Source organism: Anomalospiza imberbis, chromosome 3 (assembly GCF_031753505.1).
Source record: "Anomalospiza imberbis isolate Cuckoo-Finch-1a 21T00152 chromosome 3, ASM3175350v1, whole genome shotgun sequence".
Taxonomy (NCBI): Eukaryota; Metazoa; Chordata; class Aves; order Passeriformes; family Viduidae; genus Anomalospiza; species Anomalospiza imberbis.
In genome coordinates this window covers 50,172,631-50,194,780 of record NC_089683.1, presented here as the reverse complement: position 1 = coordinate 50,194,780, position 22,150 = coordinate 50,172,631, and the positions used below count along the sequence as shown (strand labels likewise).

Below are 22,150 nucleotides of genomic sequence, written 5' to 3'. Positions count from 1 at the left end.
TCTGAATTGGAGGAGACTGCTGTTGCAGGATTTCCACCAGGCAAACTCGTCTCATTGCCTTCACTTGAGGATGTGTGGAGACAACTTGATCTCCAGTGACTGGCAGTAAAAGAAAGAATATCTAGGAATTGGAATTGAATATCTGGAATATCTGGAATTGACTGGAAGAGTAAGAAGAGAGTTGTGGTACCAGAAAAGAACACAGCAGCCAAAAAAAAAAAAATGGCCCAACAAACACATCAAGCAAAAGAACAAGAAATAGGGAAGTTCTGGGTTTAGCACCAATTCTCCACCCTATTTCTATGTTACCTAGTCACATCCAAATGCAAACTGCTTAATACTCATCCTCATAACAAGTTTACAGACAGAGGAAGTTAATAACATTTCTTTGCACTTGGAAAATGCAACTGATATAGCAAAAGAACAATTTAGTGGAACTTTAACATCAGTTATTAGTAAAGGAAATTGGATGTGGGATAGAAACTAACTGAAGTCAGAAGTTAATTAACTAACCAGGGTGGAGCAGGGATTTATAGCAAATCCTCAGGAGAAAAAAAAAGGATAATCTAAAAGTTGAACGTTGTAAAAGTGGTGTAGAACTGGAAGCAGAGCCTTACAGAGGGATGTACTGACTAAAGTATATCAGAAGTGCCAAATGCCATGGCTACAGTAGTTTTAAAGCAGCAAGCAATCTTAATGTGAAATGTGAAGTTCTAAAATAAGCTTTAAGCTTATATAGTTAGTTTGTCTTCTAGTATTAAAAGGCATGGTAGAGAGTACAAGAACAGAGATAAATGGTGTTTCTCATAGATTCTTCCAAAATTGTTAATTATTTTCCTGCCCAGTGAATCTGCCTCTCAGAAGCCGGAGTTAGTTTTTTCTTGCTTTGCTTAGGATGTTTTTTCTTTGGGTTTGGTTTTGTAGGGTTTTTGACTGTCAGTAGCACTGAGTTACAACACTTTCTACAGCAGGGAATTTCATTCTAATACCACCTTCTTTTATTCTGTCTTAACTTATCACATGGATGGCAGAACTGTGCAATTCCATTCATTATTTTTATTTCCTGTTATTTTCACTTCTCTTTGGGGACCTGATTAAAAGTAGTCCATGCTAATACTTATTATCTCTGGCGTTGCTCTCTTGTGTTCTATTCCCTCTTGCTTTTTTAGCCTTTGGAATTGATTAATTAAACCTTAGTATATAAAGTAATAGGAAGCACAATTTTTTTAGTTTATTCATTAGTGTGTTGTGGGAGACATGTAGGTCTGTGCTGTGCTCAGATAACTTTTATCAGAAATTATTATGGTAACAAGTGCAGTTTTAGTACAATTTTAGACGGTGACACTGAAAATTACATTTAAACACTTTACTTGTGTCATATTGATATTTCAAATCATGTAATGCCTGACTAATTGTCTCTCCCTTTCTCCACGTGTGCATGTAAATGTAGTGCTCTGTTGGTTTGCCACAGAGTGCCAGTTCCACTTTGATGCCCCCTTAGAGCACCATGGGGCAGACAGCCATAAGGAAAGGGTTGTACGAATCCTGCCTGTAAAATCCTAAAGAAATTCAGTCTTTTTCCACAGAGAAATGTTAGAGGAATTTGATGTAAACAAAGCAGCCCAACAGTCTGGATGGACTGTTTTGTAAAAATAAGATATTCTGATTATTTTAAGTGTCAATAGACACATTATCACTAGATCTAGATGTCCAAAAACCATGTATCAGACCACAAAAGAAGTATACGATGGTATCTGGTTGTTTTTGGAGCCCATGGAGGAGCTGATTTATTTTTAGTCTCAGCAGCTGTCAGACTTCAATGCATACAGTAAAGCATGGTCTTCCCAAAGGCAGTTTCACTGGCCTTTGCTTATTACCTGCTGCTCTCCAGAGGCAGATGAGATTGTGTCCTCTTTGCCTTGGTTCTCTCTGGCATTTTGGTCTCCACCTGGATCTTGGCTCCTCCTGCTCCATGCCTGCTGTTTCCATTCACTGTAGTGTCCTCTCATGTAAGTGTTCCCCAGGAGCCATCACTACTCTGACCTAATCATGAGCAGATACCTTTCACCACAGAGAATATTTAGTGGAGTTTCATGTAGAATGACTTGAACATGGAGCAGACAGAGCTCTCTTGCGTTCACTGTGTTCACCACCGCTGACTGGCCCTTCAGGGAGGTGGGGAATTGTCCTGGCAGAGGCCATAGCACAGGCAGGTACTGGAAACTTTGTACTTCATGTACCTCCTGCTCACCTTCTGCTTTTACATTAATAGTGCTCTTCAGTCTGTGTTGTTGTTCTGTCCAATTTCAAGAGAAATTGCCTGTTGGGTGGTCACCTTGGTGAAGATCAGTCCACTGGATAACATTGGAACATTTTACTCTTTTGCCTGAAAGTACAGTAAAGAGACAGTGACCACTGTCAGCTTTAGAGGTCTCTGGCTGTGTTTCCTTATAAGGATAAAAGGCAAAAATGGGACGAGGGTAACTTTTCTTCTTGGAAAACCTAACTATAAACATTGCCTTTGAAGGACCTGATGAACTTCATGGAGAAAAGCAGGGATCTTGTTTTAAAATCTGTTTCATATTAGCATCTTTTGTGGGCTGCGCTGGTAGTTTCCCAAATGATGAACAGTTAGCCCCAGCAATCTGATTTTCCTGCTCTCATTTCCAGACAGATGATGACGTGCTTGTGTCTCCAATACAAATGGATGCATCTCCTGCACTGGCATCACTGAAGTGGCCAGGAAATCAGCATATATTAATGCTGACACTGCATACGAATAGGCAAATAGACAAAACTGATGTTCTCAGACTAATATTAGCTCTGAGGCTATACCTCTTCATTATCTCACTTGTTGCAGTAAAACTTATTCATGTTTTCTCTGACATTGTAGACATATGTGGAAATCTTTTTTATTCCCTGTCACCCCATAAAATTGAGTAACCACTTGAGTTAGTCTTCCTCCTGGGGTTGTTGATGGTACTAATTCACTGTCTGCCTCCTCCTGCTAAGTCAGCATCCCTAAAGATCATCTCTCCAGGTAAGAGCTGATAGCAGTTTCAGAGAGGGCAGCTGGGCTGAGCAGGAAGCTGCCAGCTGGGCAGTGGGGCAAGGGCAGCAGTTAACACGTTTATTGTCACAGCTGAAAAACTAACCAGCTGTTAGAATTTGCCTACGCTATGCTCCTTACAAAGAGAAATAAAACAGACATCAAAAACCACCCTGCAGGCTAGCTGGCTGATTTTCATTTTCTTTTTCAGCTGTCTCCAGCTGTCGAGACAGTGAATGAGAGGTGCTTGACCAGATTATAATCATTTTCCTGTCTCAGAGAAGGGATACTGTGGAAAAGTCAGAGCTCCAGCAGGAGTCTGGATGCCTTGGGTGATTCTGGGACCACTTAAGCCTGCAAAACGTTAACTGTCATTTACTGGAAGTTGGATAGGAAGATATTCACACTTGCTGCTAGGGCTAGAAATATGCAGTTACTGTGCTAGTCCTGTCACAGGTTTCCTGGCTTGACCCTGCCTTGGCAGCTCCCGACACAAGATTTGGGTGGAAAAGTTGAGTGAGTGCCAGTGGTGTGTGCAAACATGGGATTTCTGTACTTTTCTTTCTACTCTCAAACAAGGGTAAGGATGATTTGCCAGTTAGGGGAAAAACAAAAACACATTAAACACCTTTGAAGCATTAACAAATAAATCATCAATTTCAGTGCTTGTGAAGACAGGCCCTTAAACCAAGAGCCTGTATATTGTATTTCTGGGGATGGGGGAGAAAGAAGTAAATTAAAAAAATATATTTTTAGCATTTAATTTATCAAATAGAGCAATTGAAACTTTAAGCAAGCATTGCCTGTGTACTTCATAGTTGGGTTTGGTTTTAATTTTGCTTTAAAATATTAATCTCTAATTAAAACTCAAATCATACAGCATAATTTATTAGCATTCTTAGTTAGCTGCAGTACTAAAAGGAGAAAGATGTAGCTCAGGAGTTTAAAGGGAACCTCTTCTAAGAAGTTTTAACTCATCCTTTAACTCCCCCAGTGTGGTCTGTGGTATTGGATTTAGTCTCTCAGCAAGTTGTTAGGAAGAAATGTGTGTCTAATGATCAGGATTGGTTTCTGGGAAGAGAAGCCACTCTTTTTTTTTTTTCTTTTTTTTTTTTTTTTTTTTTTTTTTTTTTTTTTTTGTGACTCATTAACAAATGGTTCCATTCAGGGCAATCAAAAAGTTTTTCTTATGAAAGTATTTTCAGATGTGGCAATGCTAAATAATGCATAAAACATTAGATAATCTATAAAAATGGCCTCTGAGAATCATCCTTTTGGCTGCCACTTGTCTCCCTTTCCTAAGGGATCACAGTATGGGTATGGTTGGAAGGGACCACAGTGGATCAATCATCTGGTCCAACCTCCCTGCTCAAGCAGGGTTATCCTAGAGTACTCTCCCAGAGGATGCCACTGGAGTATCCATAAAATATTTTTTGCCCAGTATTTGCTTATTTTTATGTTGAGTGTATGTGTATATTTAGAACATATTAATTGTTGGGGTTTGAGTTCAATGATTTGCCTAGGAATTTCTAAAAGCAATTAAGTTTTATTTAGCATTTTGATGTATTTTGTGCCATCTGTGGCTCTATAGCAACTTCATTTTTTTGAATATATTTTGTTTAACATCAAAAACAGATACCGAGTATGTAAATGAAAAACCTGATGGTTTTCTGACCTTTCTTCATTTGTTCTAAGGAGACTGAGTTGATTTAATTAAAATAAAATATTATGAAAGACCAGTAGTGACAGACAAGAAATACACCAAAGTCTTTGGCAGTGTATAGACTGAAGGCTTTTGCAATATATAAACACTTCATTAGAAATGCTGTGACTGGACACTCTGTATTTATGCTGACATTTTACAAAAAGAAGACATAGGAATAATGAGCAATTCTACCAAAATGGACTGTACCCTTGGAGATTGTTATAACTGGATTGAAATACAAAATTGTAGAATGGTTTGGATTGGAACAGACCTTAAAAATCATCTAGTTCCTAAAAAATCATTAAAGATAAATTGTGAGCTAGGAAAAATCTTTTCTGTAATTAAAGATTTTAAAATATAACATTACAGAGTGTTTATCTCCAGTCCTCCCTTTTGTTATGTGTATTAGCCTGTAGAGAGTTTAAAAACCCATCTGGTACCTGTGAAGCTAATTGAAATTTTGATATTTGGGCACCTGGCAAATGGTAAATGTAGGAGACTGGTCTCCATGGGTTTACTCTGTAACAGGAAAGACTCCATCTTCAGTTTAATCTTCTCTGTGAAGTGATTTAATTCTGTTATCTCCCTGTACTGATTATCCCTGTACTTTGGGGAGCCCCAAAGAGATGAATTTCCAAGAACACCCCTGCTGGAGTTGCAGAGCTCTCACATTTCCCCACCTTCTCTCGTGGCCAGACCTGTAGCTGGCACACAGCATGGCTGCTGAATTACAGTGTGGGGTTTCAGCTGTGCAGCCAAATGGCATGTGGTCATAATTTTAAGACTAAAACATGGAAAAGCAATCATACTGTGCTTTCAAAATTGTCTGGGGACCACAGCTTTCCTTTGGGGAAAAAAGTGGGGGATGATTTGTGGTTTTCTTAAACAAAAAAAGCCCTGATAAGTCTACATTATTTCTGGTTTCAAAGCATGTTTGCTTGGGGGTTGAGACTCAAGGAGAAACATGAAGTGCATCCTGGGGTGCTGGAAAGGGAAAGCTGTAGGAAAGTTTGTGTGTCCATTGCAACACCCTCTGCCTGCATCTTGACCTCCATTTGGAAAGGTGTCTCTCTCTCCTGGGTGTCTGAGTGACAGCTGGTGTGGAGGGACGTAAGCCAGGTTCTGAGGACTGGGCTGGGCACCACTCTGCTCCTGCAGAAATCCTCTTAAAACAGGATTAAGCCTAAGCAGTTCCAGTCACAATCTGTGTTTTCCAGGCACATCCTCCTTGGCCCCTGAGCACTGTTGGAAGTACCAACTGCCTGCCTGCCCCAGCTCTGGTGAATTTCACTGGACCCCTCTCAGTGATTTCTCTGTCATAGCATTTCACATTTTCATCCACAATCGCAGGGTAGTTTCTTAGAGAAAAAAAATCAGCTTCAGTAAAGACCAAAGGGGCTGTTGGGACTTATTTTCATATTTAATTCTAAAACCTTTCTCAACAGCAGTACTTGTACGCATCACATTGTTGCTGCTGTGTCTTTTTTATTCTGGCCTTTCACCTTTTTCCTGGCTAAATCTGCAGGAGGATACTGACTATCCTGTTGTGCTGGTGCATTTTGCATTAAATATTGAAATTCTGACTTCTTGCTCTGCCTCCAGCTTGCAGAGTTGTCCTGGCATCCTCCAGGAAAGGTCGGGGTATAATAAACAAGTTGTCTGCAGAGACAAACAGTTCTGCTCACTGATGACAAGAATTTTGATAAGTGTTTTGACCCTTTGAAGTATTTGTGCAGTTTCCCTGAGGATTCGCTTTTCCTTTCAGTTGAAAATTAGCTGCTGCCTTACATATATTGGGGATGTAGTATAATTTTTTAAAACTCTTTTAAATATGGTTGTGCTTCTGAATTTCAGTAATTTTTAAAAAAGCAACCTTTGAATATTTATATTTCCTCTGTGGTTCCCTCTCTTGGTACACTCTGTACATTTTAGAAGACTTAGTGATCCCATACTTTCTGTTCTTAACTACAGATGAACCAACAATGATCTGCTGGAAAAATACTGAATTGAGTTACCAGCAGCCCAGGTCAATCAGGCTCATGTTTCCCAAGAATGATGACAGTAGAATTACAAACACCAGTTTTCAGATTCTGTGGCACTCAGTGTTTGGAAACAAAATTTATAAAATCAGTGACAAATATTATAAATCAAAATATTAGACTTCTCTGATCCAGATTCTCACTTCAAATTTGTCTTACTTACATAATAAAACTTACAATAAGTCCTAAAGTTCTCTGAATATGGTACAGAAAATTTTTGTGTGTTTTATGCAGTGTAAAATATACTATTTTAGACACAGTGATTTCAGATAGGTTAAAATAGTAACCTATAAACTGAAGATATTTTAGTACTTGTCTGGATCTTCAAAGTAGTTTGAGCAGTGTGTCTCCTTCCCTCTTTCCTTCCTGGAGTGTATAGTAGGAGTTTTGTTTCTAACTCTAATGTCAGTACATGACTGACACTTAGTGCAGGTTGTAGTGTGTATCCACATAAGAAAAACTGAAAAATTCAGTGGCAAAGTTACAAAAGAAAGCAAGACAAAGGAATGCAACTGATAAATAAGGATGAAGTTAAATGGAATCAGAAGCAGTACCGTGGCTGTTCAGTTAGTGTGAGGGAATATAGAAAACTTACCTGTTCCGTTGCTTCCAAAGATAAAATATATCCTATGAAGATGATCAGTTGCCTGGAACACCCCTCCTGTGAAGACATGTTGAGAGAATTGGGCTGTTCAACCTGCAGAAGTGTTTGGAGAGACCTCACAGCAGCCTTCCCCGCTAAAGGGATCTGCAAGAGAGCTGAGAGGAACTTTGACAAGGGCAGGTAGTGATAGGACAAGTGGGAATGGCTTTAAACTAAAAGAGATTAGGTTTAGATTAGATACCAGGAAGAATTTTTTTTTTTATGTGAGGGTGGGGAGACGCTGAAATCGGCTACTCAGAGAAGCTGTGGCATGAAGTGTTCAAGGCCAGGTGGGACAGGGCTTTGAGCAACCTGTGAAAGCTGTCCCAGCTCATGGCAGAGGGGTTGGAACCAGATGATTTTTACTGTCCCTTTCAACCCAGGCCATTCTATGGTATGAGAAAATACCAGACACCCATAGCTGAAGGTTGTATAAAAAATAGTTGAGGGACTGAAGTGCAAATTGTGGGTACTACCACTTATTGAAATGAACTTTTCAGTGACAGATCTTGAATCTGAGGCTAAACCAACACATAGCCTTGTTATTTTGCAGATTTACCAGAACTACATTGATGCCAACTGAAAAAAATGAAAACTGCATTAAATAGTACATAAGATGTAACACTGATGTTTCTTTCTACTTATTTTTTGCATTAAGATCAACGAATGCAAGTTTGTAATTTTCAAACCATCTTAAACAAGAAGAATCATCCACTCCTGGCAAAGTGCATTGCTGCATGCAGAAAACCGTTTGACAGCTGGGTTTGGAAATTTTCCTTGTTAACAAAACACACTACATCAAAGTGTTCTGGCAGGTTGTATTGATATCAGCAGACACTGGGGTGGAGTGCAAGTAGGAACTCTATTACGTTTTCTGTCAATTTTGGTTGATGCCTTGCTGCAGGAACAGCTCAATGTTTTCACTTTGAGATTGATTGAGAAACTTTATAGAAAACAGCATGTGTGCTTTTTCCATTTGTACCACAACATAGTAACTTTTTTAAATTCTGAGGGTCTTTTGTGGGGTTTTTTTTTTTTTGTTTTTTTTTTTTTGTTTTTTTTTTTTTTTTGTTTTTTTTTTCCTGTGAGCTTTATGTCAGCTCTTTTAATCTGGGTGATTTGGAAACAGGATAAAATATTTTCATGTGTAAGTTAGCAGTTAGAACTTGAGATGGTGTGTACCAGAGATGGGGTCTGTTCTTGGGTGAATAACCAGTCTGTAAGTTCTTCAGACTGTAGAGAACAGGTTTCCAGACATGTTATCTGTTATCTGCTTGTACTTACCTTAATACTGTTTTCTGTAAGATCTGATGCTTTTACATTTCCATTCAAAAAAATTCCAAGCCACAGTAGATTGAAGTGCAGACAGCTTCTAAAGCAGGTGTGGGTTTCTCTTCACTCTGTCAAAAGTACACTAATCTTTGTAAGATAGATCTTAAAATGAGATATTAACATACCATAAAACTTGGTTTCTGTTTCAGTCACATAAATACCATATCAAATTGGGATTGTGCATGCATCTTTGCAGTACCCTGATTTCATTGTGCAGATTTTGGTCTGCAGCTGTGAAGATTAGCAACACTTTTTGGGCAATTATTTACATCAGAGGAATTACATATGTCCCAGCCTCTTGCATCTTTATGGTCAACCAGGGGAGCCTTATCTGATCTCTTTCCTTTGTGCTCTCTGTGCCTTTTCTTTGCTTTTGAAGTTTGATGGCTTGGTTTTATTTTGTATGTCTGGCAGAAGCCTCAAAATATCATTTGATGTAGCTAGCAGGGAGAGTGACTTAATGGAGTCTTAATTTCCATGCATTGGTTAAACTTCAGTTATAGATGATCTTTTGAGAAGAGATTTTAATGTATCTGAGAACTTCCATCATTGGAAATCATGGGGTTTTTGCTGGTTTGGGGTTTTTTGAGTCACAGTTTAACACAGGAAGAACACAGGAAGTATTTTCATGGTTTGCAACTGCTAATTAATGACTGTAGTGGCTGCTTGTGCATAAAAGTAAAACTAAAATTTTATTTATATACAGATGTGTTTGTGTTTAATGCTCTTTACAACTTGGAAATGTGGAAGGCATTCCAGTACCTAATAAGTGTATTTTGCATAACATTCATCCTAATAATAAGCCAATCTAATATGTCATTCTTCACCTAGGTGCTCCAGAAGCTAGCTTTTCTTTAATTTCAGGGGTTTTTTTCCTGAATATTGCTGCTGGAAATTTGAAGGGTGAAAAAAACTTCACCTTTATGTAATATAACTTTAGTAGACTTGCTGTCCTGAGTCTCAAGCAGCGTTAGTTTCTAGTGGGATTTAGTAATAAATGTGCTTTTCTCTATGCTCAATACAAATCCTAGGATTAATTTTGCTGCAAAGTATCTTTAGGTTGTAATTAAAACTGAAGTTACTCATCCTGGTACAAGTGCCCAGACAGAAAATACATACTTATCTTACCCTATCAAAGTGTCATGCATTAGGAAGTATATGCTGCATGTAATACTTTTAACTAAAAGCTTATCCTGTATATATGCATTAATTTAAGTTAATAAACCATAGTACTGCAGAAATTAGAGTTAGAATTGGAGAGTGTTGTGTTAAGTACAGGGGAAAAGAGGTAAAGTATGAGAATGCTTTCTTACAATCAGTGGGTTTTTTGTCATGTCTTTAAACATGCTATCTTGCAATGAAACACTTACAGTGATAAGTGTGATGGAGACATTTGTGAGCTAAAGGATTGGGATGTTGCAAGGAACTGTACAGCCTAAGCAGAGCTGGACTGAAGTAATTCAAGGTCCTGTGGGGAAATAATGGAAGGCTGTTGAAGCATGGCTCCTTACACACATACTAAGTACATTTTAGATTAATTATCTTCTCATGATAACGGTATAGGTCCTGCCTATTACATTTTATTAGCATTGCCTTATAGATGCTCATGATTATTTTCTGTCTTTCTCTTCCCCTCATCTTAGTGGAATCGGTCGAAATTGGCCATGGGCCTCTGGTGGAAGCAGCATTTTGGCAGAATTTGGGACTTTGCATCTGGAGTTTGTACATTTGAGCTACCTGTCTGGAAACCCTGTCTTTGCTGAAAAGGTTAGACTGCTCTGTCAAAATCATGTTGTAAAAGATAAATCACTTATTGAGAGACTGATATAAATGGGGAGAGATTTGGATTTTCCTCAGCTGTAAGCATTTGTCACATTTTCCCTAATTACCCTGGCACATTTTTGTATTAAAAAGTCAAAAGTCTTTTCCAAAATTATTCTGATGTATGTTCTTGTATATGGCCCCATAAAACATTTAATTTCTGTTTATCTTCTACATTAGTATCACATTAAGCAATCAGACTCTACAGCTTTCTTCAGTTCTTTACTTAATGGGGTGTAAACAAAACCTGACATTATATTCGGGATAATAACTGATGCCTAGAGAAATCAAAGCACCATGGTGATTTCAACAAGTTTACTCTTCAAAATGCTCTATAATATGACTGCTGTCAGTGAGGTCAGAAAGCCCTTCCATTGCACTGACCTATAAGAAATATACTTGGATCTCTCTTTGGGGAAGGAAAAAAAAAATTACATCCTTAGACAAAGCAGTTGTTGTGCATACTATTTCTTCCAAAATTTGATAACATTGTCTTCTGGATACTTTTATATACATGAGCCTTATATACATGATACTTACATACATGAGCCATGGAAAGAAGTCCTCTTTCCCTCAACTCCCACCTGAACAATTTTGCTTTGCTTTTTGATGTACTAATAGCCAGCAAGTCCTGTTCTTTATAATACACTTTAATAATTTATCTTCTTTTTATTTCCTAATAACAGGTACACTTGTTTTGATTTTGTATTCTTACTGCAGCCACCCTGTGTTACCTAAAGCTGATATTATCAACTTAATAATCTAATTATTGATGAGACTCCAAATGTTTAGCAGTAGGTCTAAAAGCAATAGTCAAATCTAAAATTATTATTGGGTAAGAACTGAATGGCTTTGCTGCAATACTATTGTCAGCATTGTAATAAATTTTGTGAAGCAAACTCTTAGCAATTTTCATGTATTTAGGGTAAATTTAAGGACAGTTTCTCTTAAATTTGAACTGGAGAAGGGGAGTGGATGGGTAGGGGGTGGCAGCACTGAGGAATAGGCAGAAACAAATTTTCAACGTAAGTTAATTATCTTGTGGCATCTATGGTAATTTAATGCATAACATCTGTTCTACTAAGAGACAATGAATGTGTGTATCTTAAAAGTCCTAGCCTGTGGTTCTTCTACACAGTGGCATCGTGCTCTAGCTGCAAGATGCTGGAAATCTGTTTATGTAAGCTATTCTTAAAACTCTTTATAGAGTACAATTCCAAAGCCCTCAGAGACAAACCGTTCCAGGGCTGGTGCACTTGATAAAGAAGAAACACTGGAATAAGCTTTGCATGGATGTATTCATAGAAGAACTCATTAATTGAGGTCTAGGACTCATTGCAACCTGCATTTGGGCAATGAGTAGTGTCAAAATGCAGGAGGCAGTTTGTGTACCACAGCATAAATCCTTCTGCAGCTTGGTATAAGTTATCTGCTTTTTCAGTAGCCACTTCACTGGGTCTCTAGGCACTCAGGGGTTTATAATGAAGCTGTCAGTACCTTTATGTTACAATTTCTGGCCTGCAGTGCTCAGGGTCCTCATTCTTCCAAGCTGCTACATTTGTTTTTCTGTGAATCCTAAAATTCAGTATAACTCATTTCATGTGCTCTGCCATGGATTGTGCTGCTGGATGGCTCCAGCTGCTGAGCATCTGGACTGTAATTGTTTCCCCGGGCATCTCATTTGTAGTGAGCTCCTTAGCAGTGCCAGCAGAGCGCTCAGGGGTCCCTGCTGGGCAAGCTGGTTGTGTAAAGCACAGTCAGTTCCACCCGTGCTCTCTTTTCCAGGCAAAACTCCTTTACAGAGCACTTCCACATCCGAACTAGGTGATAAGCTTAATATTTAATAGCATTTCTGATTTAGGTATACAAGGAATATAAATGCTGATGTAGCTGAGCTTAGTTAAGGCAAATAGCCTCAGTGAATTTCAGTATCCTGTGGAGGAGGGGGATACTCTGCATGGCAAGTCCTGAACTTTGGAGCTTGCTCCTCTTGTGTTGTTTCATGGCTGACAAATGACGGAGAAATTCCAGAGGTTTTCAGGAACTTGTTTGCATGATACCAGCTTTTTCAATAGTGATATGATTGCACAGAGGTGTTCGGGTGTGTGTGTTGAGTAAGATCAGGGGGGTTATTTATAGGCATATTTAGACTCCTGTATTTTGTGAGGAAAATGGATAAGTGCTCAGTGTTTTGTACCTTCCACTAGGTAATGAATATCCGAAAAGTTCTAAATCGCCTGGATAAACCAGAGGGCCTTTACCCCAACTACCTGAATCCCAGCAGTGGCCAGTGGGGCCAGCGTAAGTAGCTGAAGTCTTTGCTACTATGATCTGTCTATCAGCATTCTCTTTGCAGTCATTAACTTCTTTCAGTCACTGTTATGTGTTTTTTATATAAAAAGAACTTTTATAACATACAGAAACTCACTTTATATCTGAGGTTCTATAAAATGTAAAAATACTGCAAATATAAAAATAATAATTTTACTTGCTATATTTTAATATACTTTTTCTGAGCTTTCAGTATGACTTGTGGAAGCAGGGAAATGTATGAATATGTATAACTTGGGAAAGGAATTTGTGGACTACAGAAGTCTCTTATTCAAAAATCTAAAGTGCTCTCTGAAGTAGCTGTATAAGGGAACATTATCAGCTTGTCTGAATCAAATGCCAAATTTTCGGAGTTGCGTGACACCACTGAAGGAAAAAAAAGTAATAAGACAAGTCTTTCCAGTTAATACCAGCTGTGATTTCTGTTGAAATTTAATGCCACCAACTGAGGAAGCAAACTAAACAGAAATGTGTCATGACATTAATCCCCTTGGAACCATTACTGAAGATACCAAAATTAGAAGGAAAAGACTATAAAATACTTGAATTCCTTAGCCCCTTCATGATGACTGAGCCTTTTCTTGTGCATTGCATTCTCTGATCTCCACAACATGTTCAAAGTCTGCACAGCATGCAGGGTCATGATTCTAGAGACCTTACTGCTTTTTCCACTTTTCCTGCTTAGGTTCAGTCTGCCACCATCCTATTCATGCAACTCTGTCTTTCTGTTTTTTCTTCCTTACATTATTGAATGAAAACAAGTCATGGTCTGAAAAGATATGGGCAGATTAGCTGGGCCTGTAGATTATCAGTGTGTGAGCTGGTTGGGCATTGCAACAGAGGGAAAGAACTTGGAGACGTTTGTTAATATGAGTTTGTTTAGGATGTAGCTAAGGGGAAAATGAGGTTCTGGACTCCTTATGGGACTGGCCACAGTCTGAATAGATAATTTTCACGAAGGCAAAGACAAGTGTCTGCTCTCTTCCATGCCTCAGACAAGTGCACCCACCCACCATCCACTTCATGAGAAGCAATGGATCCCCTACCCACTCTCCACCAGGCAGAAGTAGAAGACAGAGGGGAGCAGAAACAGGTTTGTGCTCAGGCTAGCAGAAGAATTCCCTCCCAATATACCTCATCTTCCCAGGTGTCCTCATACAATAGTTATGAGGCCCTGGAATCTGAGGACTGGGGAAATGAGAATGTGCACAAAGGCCTGTCAGGTTGGAGGGATCACCTAAAGTAAGGGAATGTTGGAAGGAAGACTTTCCCTTGGTCAAAAAGGATTGTGTTAGAGAACATCTAGGCAAACTTTATATTCACAAGCCCATGGGACCTGATGGGATGCATCCATGAATGCTGAGAGAGCTCACAGGCACAATAGTGAGGTGCTCATGATCATCTTTGAAAGGTTGTGGAGTTCAGGAGATGTGCCTGAGGACTGGAAAAAAAAATGCATCACCCCAGTCTTCAAAAAGAGCACAGAGGACGATCCAGGGAACTACTGACCCATCAGCCTTACCTCAGTCCCTGGAAAGGTGGTGGAGAACCTCATTCTAGAGGCCATCTCTCTCCATATGGATGACAAGAAGTTGATCAAGAGTAGTCAGCTTTGGTTCACTAAAGGTAAATCCCTCTTGACCAGCCCAATTGCCTTCTGTGATGTGGCAGCTACCTGGATGGATGAGGGGAGAGCAGTGGATACTGAGTTCAGTAAGGCTTTCGACACTGTCACAAGATTCTCGTAGGCAAACTCAGGAAGTGTGGCCTGGATGAGTGGACAGTGAGGTGATTGAGAACTGGCTGAACAGCAGATCCCAGAGGGTCATGATCAGTGACACAGGGTCTGGTTGGAAGCCTGTCACTGGTGGTGTCCCCACAGGTCAATACTGGGCCCACTATTGTTTAACTTATCCATCACTTACTTGGATGAAGGGGAGATGCCTCCTCAGCAAGTTCACTGAAGACTTGGAACGGCTGATATTCCAGGGTTCTGGGCAGCGCTTCAGCAGGACCTCAACAGGTTGGAGAGATGGGCAGAGAGGAACTGTCTGAAACTCAACAAAGACAAATGCAGGGTCCTGTACCTGAGGAATAATAACCTAAGGCACCTGTACACGCAGGAGGCCAGCCTGCTGAAAGCAGCTCTGCAGAGAATGACCTGGAGATCCCAGTGGACAACAAGGTAGCCATGAACCAGCAGTGCCCTTTTGGCCAAGAAGACCAATGGCATCCTGGGCTACGTTAGGAAGAGCATTCCAAACAGGTCAAGTGAGGTGATCCTGCCTCTTTACTAAGCCGTATTGAGGTCACAGCTGAAGTGCTGTGTCCAGTTCTGGGGTTCTGGATTCCTCAGTACCAGAAACAAGTCTATTAGATGGAGCAGGTCTATCAGAGGGTAACAAAAATGACGGGAGCATCTCTCCTTTGAGGAAAGGCTGAGAGAGCTGGGCTGGTTCAGCACTGAGACAACTGAGAGGGAACTTTATCAATGTATTTTAAGTATTTGAAGAGAGGATGTCAGAGGATGGACCAGGCTCTCCTCCAAGTTGCCAAGCAATAGGATGAGAGGCCATGGGAAAAAACTGATGCACAGAAAATTCTGCCTGAATATGAGGAAGAACTTTTCTGTGCAGGTGACAGAGCACTGGAACAAACTGCCTGTCTGGGAGAGGTTGTGGAGTGTCCTTCACTGGAGATATTCAAGAACTATCTGGATACAATCCTGTGTCATGTGCTGTAGAATAACCCTGCTGGCACAGGCAGGTTGGACTAGATGATTCATTGTCGTTCTTTCCAACCTGGTCCATTCTGTGATTTCTGTGATTTTATTGATTAAAATCTATTTTTGAAAGCTTTGTGTCACTCTTGATATAAAATGGTGTCCAAAAATGTTGTGCTGATCAATTGTATTTTCCCATCAAGGCAAATGCCATTTCTCTTTATGAATCAGAAGTACACCTGTCATTTCTCAGTCTGCTATGCAGTGAGGCTTCCTGCAGGTCACTGTGCCACAAGGCCTGTAGCAGCTCAGCATGCATGACCATCAACTGTGGTTGCGTGTTGGTATAAACCCTGACATCCCTTTACAGATCTGAGATGTGTGCCCAATTGTAACACGTGTCAGTTCAGCACAGCTTTGCAAGACATAAAAACCTCTCCTGGAAATTTTAATCCTACAGCAGTAGGTACTGGATTTAATTAGAGGCAATCTCAGCACCTGTGAGGCAGATCCAGTTAACTCCTTTCTTGGCTTCTCTGAGCCACAGAAGCAGCTTTTTGATGCTTCATGAGAGCAGATCTTTTGAGTGGCTGAGACAGTTAGTGGCTCTGCCTTACATATTTTAAAGCTGTCAAAACACTTATTCTGCCTTATGGCCTTTGTTATTTCCATATTTTTAATATAATTGTGTCTTAAGCACTCCTCATTCACAGGAAATGCCAGTTTTCGTTGGTGTGCGCAGAAAAATTTATAGCGTACATGAGTTTTGTTTTCCAATAGCGTGCAGTGTTGATGAATAAATAGCTTCCCGTGCCTGTGAATGATGGGTGCAGATGTTAATGCAGGTCTATCCCTAGCATGCCGAAGCAGCAAAGGCAAGTTCCATCTTGTTACATCTCTTTCATATCAGTCACCTCCATTCACCAACAGTGATTACCTAATTTTTTCCCCAGAGGGAAGATCAGAATGTGAGACTTGAAAAATATGTTATTTAAGATTGCTTTTCTGGGCTGTTTTCAGCTGATTATAACAGAAGGGAAAAACCAAACAATCAAGACCCTTAATTGGCACAAGACAGAAGTATTTTCTCTTAAATAAAAGTGGAGAGGAACAAATGGTTTCTGAATGTTTCTTCTCCAGCAGTGCTGTAGCTGTGAAGGCCACTGATGGATCTCTGCCATTGTTCCTGTAAATTCATTTAGCCCTTGTTATTTTGACAGTAAACTGACAGTGATTTGCTGCAGCATGCATCAATTGGATTTGTCTACTGCAATAATGTATATAATAACAGGGCTTATTATTGATGAAACTCTGCTTGTGCTATTTAGTTTGCAAATGTCAGAGGTTTCTATGGTAATTTATTTAAACTGTAAAGGTCATATCAATGCTGCTGTTCAAAGATCAGCCTTTGATCACAGGAAATGTTCCCATTGTTTTAAGAAACTTCTTCTCCTTTTGGATCATGAACATTTAATTCAAAAAATGGTGTCGTCTTCCCAGAATTTCAATATATCTCATTCAGAAGAGGTTGGAGAGGGGAAAAAAAGCAATTCCAAACCCAGGTTTGATGGTACAATATATTTGGTAGGCAAAGGGACAGGATATATCCAGAAAACTAAATTTTTTTTGCATGTCACAGGCTAGTGGAGGAAAAGGACGCTGTTGATGTAGTTGGAATAGACAAATATCTATCTTCTACATTTGCATGTCTTTGCAACTGTCTGGAAGGTGAAGGGAGGCTTTTCATGGAGAAAATACACAAAGTGGTATAAAAATAAATTCTCTGTGTTTCTTTGAATTCTACCAACATTGGCATAACTTTGAAGCTAAGATGAGTTAGGTGTCAGAAGTGTGAGCTCAGTATCACTAACCCCTCTGCATCTTGCTTTATGAGATGGATCATCCCATGCAGGTTTTTTTGGTTTTCTCATGGCCAGAATGTTGTGGTATGACTCAGGAACTTGCTGTGTGATCTGTGTAGTGACATCATCCTGGATTTCTTGAGTGGAATTAGCATATCCCTCCTTTGCTGTAAAATTGACAGTTATAGATGAGTAGTCCTGGTAAAGCACTTTGAAATTTTCCCCTGAAGACTCGATAAATGCCAAATCACTTAATTTTGCCAGGGAGCAACAAGTTTCAAAAGCTAATCTCTAGCTACACTTCTTAACTTAATGGGGCTTAGAAAAACACTTCACATGTATGTATAATTGTAGTATTTAATGTATTTAGGGGATCTATGCTGAAATCATGATAACCCATCAAAATTTTGCCAAGAATCTTTTAGCTTCCTGGACAGTAAGTGGGTGCAATCTTGTACAAGCAGGTGAGAGCATCACTAAATTTCCTGTCACTGGTGCAACTGATGATGGCTTGTGTGGTGTTAGTGTTTCCAGAGTAACATCCTAAATTGTGCAATTGAATAACCACAGCATCTGTAGTACCAGATTGTTTCACATAGTAAGCATAGGGCAGAATAAAGCAGTGTCACAGCAACAATCCTCTTTAGATGTGGTGAAGTCCTTTTTTTTTTCCTTCCAAGCCACTGCTGAGTTCTGAGAGCAGTCAGATGTTCAAAAATGTACTATTATTTTTAAACATATGGCTCAGCATTTTGAAATACCACTAAATAACCTGAAATTCAACTCTGCAGTAAGGAGCTAAAAGCCTATTTTATGAAGTGACTTAAATGGAAAGTTAGTGACTAAAAGAGCAATGCCTGCAAATTAAGGAAAAGCCTTTATCAAATCAGACTTTCTACTTTTTTACCCTTTTAGAATTAAAAAAAACCAACTTAGTTTGGCATGGTTTTGTATGGAATAGACTACATGAATGAGAATGGACACATATAAATTGTTTTCTCTTTGCTGTGCTCTCCTGCAGCACATTGTGGATATTAAATAACTATGGCGTTTTAGCTAGATTAAAAATATAGCAATAAAAGAAATAATTCTCTGTATATACCAGTAAAGTTTTTCCTGAGGTTCCAGGCTTATGTTTATTAAGGATGTTGTAGAAATAGATTATTAAATACACTGTTTCAAATTGTAATTGTATTTTATTGTCCTGGCTGAAGATGAAATTGCTGTTCAATCTCTTTCTTCCCTATTAAGATCATGTTTCCATTGGAGGGCTTGGGGATAGCTTTTATGAATATCTGCTCAAGGCATGGCTGATGTCAGACAAGACAGATGAAGACGGCAAGAAAATGTATTATGATGCTGTTCAGGTAAATAAGACATTTAGATCTCTCTTTCCATAATAATCTAATATATAATAATCCTAAAGAGACAGGCAGTGAGGACAATATGAGAGATTTATGTATTTGTTACCACAGGGTGTTTTTTCAAAGAATTAGTTTCTGTTTTAAAAAAGACTTCTTCAAATAGAAGTGCTAGAGGAATACAGATACTGGGGGAAAGGGGAGAATTTTGAAGTATAACTATTATTTTTGTTTTACTGCAATATAGTCAATTGTCTCTGGAGGAGAGAAGTATAAAAGAAGCAACAGAAAATGCAACTTCAAGTAGCTCTCAGACAGGCGTTCAACTCTTTTTCCTGAGTCTTTTCTAAATCTATATTAATCTTGTCCTTTTCCTTTATATCCAGGAGGGAGTTCCTCTCTTGTGTTCAATTCTCTCATGTGTTTCAGCCATAAAAAGTGTCTTGACTATGGTCCACATATGTGTTATGATAGATAATTAGAAATTAAAATAGGGGTGTCATTTCACAATGACTTTTTGGTAGAAGAGCAGCTTCTGTGAAACAGCCCAGTTGGACACAAGATAAAGTTTTATAAAAGCAGAACTATTCATACTTACATTTCTATATGCTATTCTATTTATGATCCTGCTGGTCTGCACTTTGCTTTGTTATTTATGGTATTTCCTTAATATGCTTTTTTGGGAGAAATATTGGGTTTGTGACACCAGATTGAGACTTGGGAAGTATTCAGTTTAAATGCATATTTACAGTCTTTCCTTCCAATCCTGAGCAAATTACCTATTTTCTCAATTCTTTGCTTTCATATATATAGATATATATTTAAAAGAGGATAATATTACTTCTTTTTTCCCTATCCTTTCATCTGTTTTGACTGGAAGCTATCTAGGGCCAGGACTTTTATCTCTTATTAACTGTGTGTATCTACAGTGCCTCTATAGACAAGGCTTTGAGATGCTAAGCAATATCTGCTTAATCTTTCATCTGTCTGGAAACACACTGTCCCTAGGGAGGTCATAAGTCTTCTTTTACTTCCCATACACAAAAAGTGGTGGCATTAAAAAATACAACTGTGGTTGCTTATTGCAACCATCTTTTTTTCATTAGAGAGGAAAGTCAGTGTGAAGATCTGAGGGAGGGTGTGATCTCTTGTGGTTGTAAATTTGACAACCAAGTGTCCTCTGCTAAGGAAATCTTGCCTTTAATTTTGTAAGTGCAGATTTGGATGCAGTCTGCCTTATCTTCACTGCTAGCGTGGTTGCAACTTCAGAGCAAAAGGTTGATCTTAAATTAGGTTTGAGTGCATTTGAGGCTGTAACATAAGAACAGTGCTGTTGTAATAGCTCAGCCTTCGGGTTGGCAGCCAGAGAGAACAAAGTGTGTGAAATTATCAATTCATCTCACCACAGAAGACATTTTGAAGCACCTCAAAGCTGCTTCTAGCATTCTACTTCCTCTGGTTTAAAAACATTAGGTTTTTATTGAGGTCCCAGCAGGGAGCAGAAGTGGTGACAGCCCCCACTTTACAGGACCAGTTCTCCCTGCTTGGATTTCAGCTGGAGGAGCAGAATCGCCTGTTCAGCAGCATCATTGAATATGACAGTATCAATGACAGGGTCTCAGCTCTGCTGCATATGACTGTATTTAAAGTACCTATTTTCTTAATACTTTTTAGCAGTACTAGCTCAGAAACAGTCCGAGCATCATGTCTGACCAGACTGTTAGTGTTTGAGAGGAACTGACCTAAAACAGATTTCATTATGCTGCTGGCTGTTGCTATTTCCAGTATGTTCTGATTGATGGCACTCCTGTTGCCTGTTTTCTGTACAGAGGTACATCTGTACCAAAGCTGGAAGTGCACATGCAGCATTAGGAGTTGCAGCTTGATGTTGTAAAGTAGCTTGCTCAGAAAGCAGCAGCAAAGTTTCTGCCTCACAAAAGCTGCAGGATGATTAGGCCCCACTGAGATTCCAGGTTCTTCATTGGAGTAACTGTCCTGATTTGAAATCCATCCTGGTACTGACTTCATTGCTGTCAATCCATTACTTACCTAAATTAGAGCTGATTTAGGTGTCTGCACAAGCTGCAGTCTTTCTTTACAACTAAGGCTGCAGGGTTTGGGCATTCTCAGTCTACTTGGTATTTTCTTAGAGAAATTTCCCCCAGTGCTCTCAGAATCTTTTTAAGACTATGCCAAAGGGAGCAGCATGATTATTTCCTGGCCATTCAGTCCAGCACATACCCACCAGATTCTGAAAGAGTGATGTGAAGGCTTGATGCCTAATTCAATATCTTCTGCTATCCAGAAACCAGAAATGAAAATATATGGTGTGTTATATAGTTCACTGTGAAAAGCTGAAATCTATTTAGATGGAGCTTAGGGGTTATTGTTCACATTGTTCTGTAAATCATATTAAAAAAAACAAAAAAACAGGAATGCTTTCCATTAGAATTTTTGTATCACCTATAGATTATATAATGGCTTAAGTTAAAAGCAATAACTAAGATGTCAGACTAGATTTAAAAACTGCTTCTGCTTGCCACAAAAATGCATATATGGCTGAAGCCATTTAAAGGGTTTATTTCTAATGGGAAAAGGGACCAAGATAGTCTTGTTTTGAATACCAGACCATAGTATGAATGTATAAGGCCATCAGAGGGATTAATAAAACTGTAGAATTCACACAAAAAGACAAGTGAATGTATTTTTAATGTAAGTTATTTTTTCTCTTTTGAAAAGTAATACAAATAATGCCCTGCTTCACATAATACATGAAATAAGAGATCTTTCTAAACTGGTTTCAATGGATAGCATGCAACATTTAGTTACAGAACAAATATGTATTCAGCTTTTAGCTATATTTTGAAGAAATGACTGCCAATAGAATAATCCACCAGTCTTTGCAAGTATTCAGGACAGGAATCATCTCACTCTTCTCAGTTAACAAGCTGATCTCTGAGACAAAATTGAGTAGGTTTATAAGAGAACATCATTTAGAGCAAAAACAGTCCTTGTGGATTCACTTATATCTAGTCTAGCAACAGCAGTGTCATAAGGAACTGCATCAAATCCTTCTCTCTTAAATGTGTCAGCCCTCATTTTCTAAGCTGAAGGGCAATTTTCCCTCTATTCCTGTAAATAGGTTGTCTCACACTTGATGTCTGATGGTCAGGTATCTTTTCCAAATTTTCCCATTACATTTATTTATGGCCATTTCTGCAATCTTTCTGCATCTTACATATATATTTATTATCTCTCTCTGATTCTGCCCTCATCACTTTCTCA

The 22,150-nt window shown here is 39.0% G+C and overlaps 1 protein-coding gene across 1 annotated transcript in view; it reads left to right on the top strand.

The window, feature by feature from the left end:
• The window catches only part of MAN1A1 (mannosidase alpha class 1A member 1), a 137,899-nt gene that overhangs the window by 97,927 nt on the left and 17,822 nt on the right, over positions 1 to 22,150 (top strand). Inside the window, exons 6-8 of the mRNA XM_068184355.1 lie at positions 10,412 to 10,535; positions 12,797 to 12,890; positions 18,756 to 18,871. Coding sequence (XP_068040456.1) covers positions 10,412 to 10,535; positions 12,797 to 12,890; positions 18,756 to 18,871 — 334 coding nt within the window. The remainder of the gene's footprint in view (positions 1 to 10,411; positions 10,536 to 12,796; positions 12,891 to 18,755; positions 18,872 to 22,150) is intronic.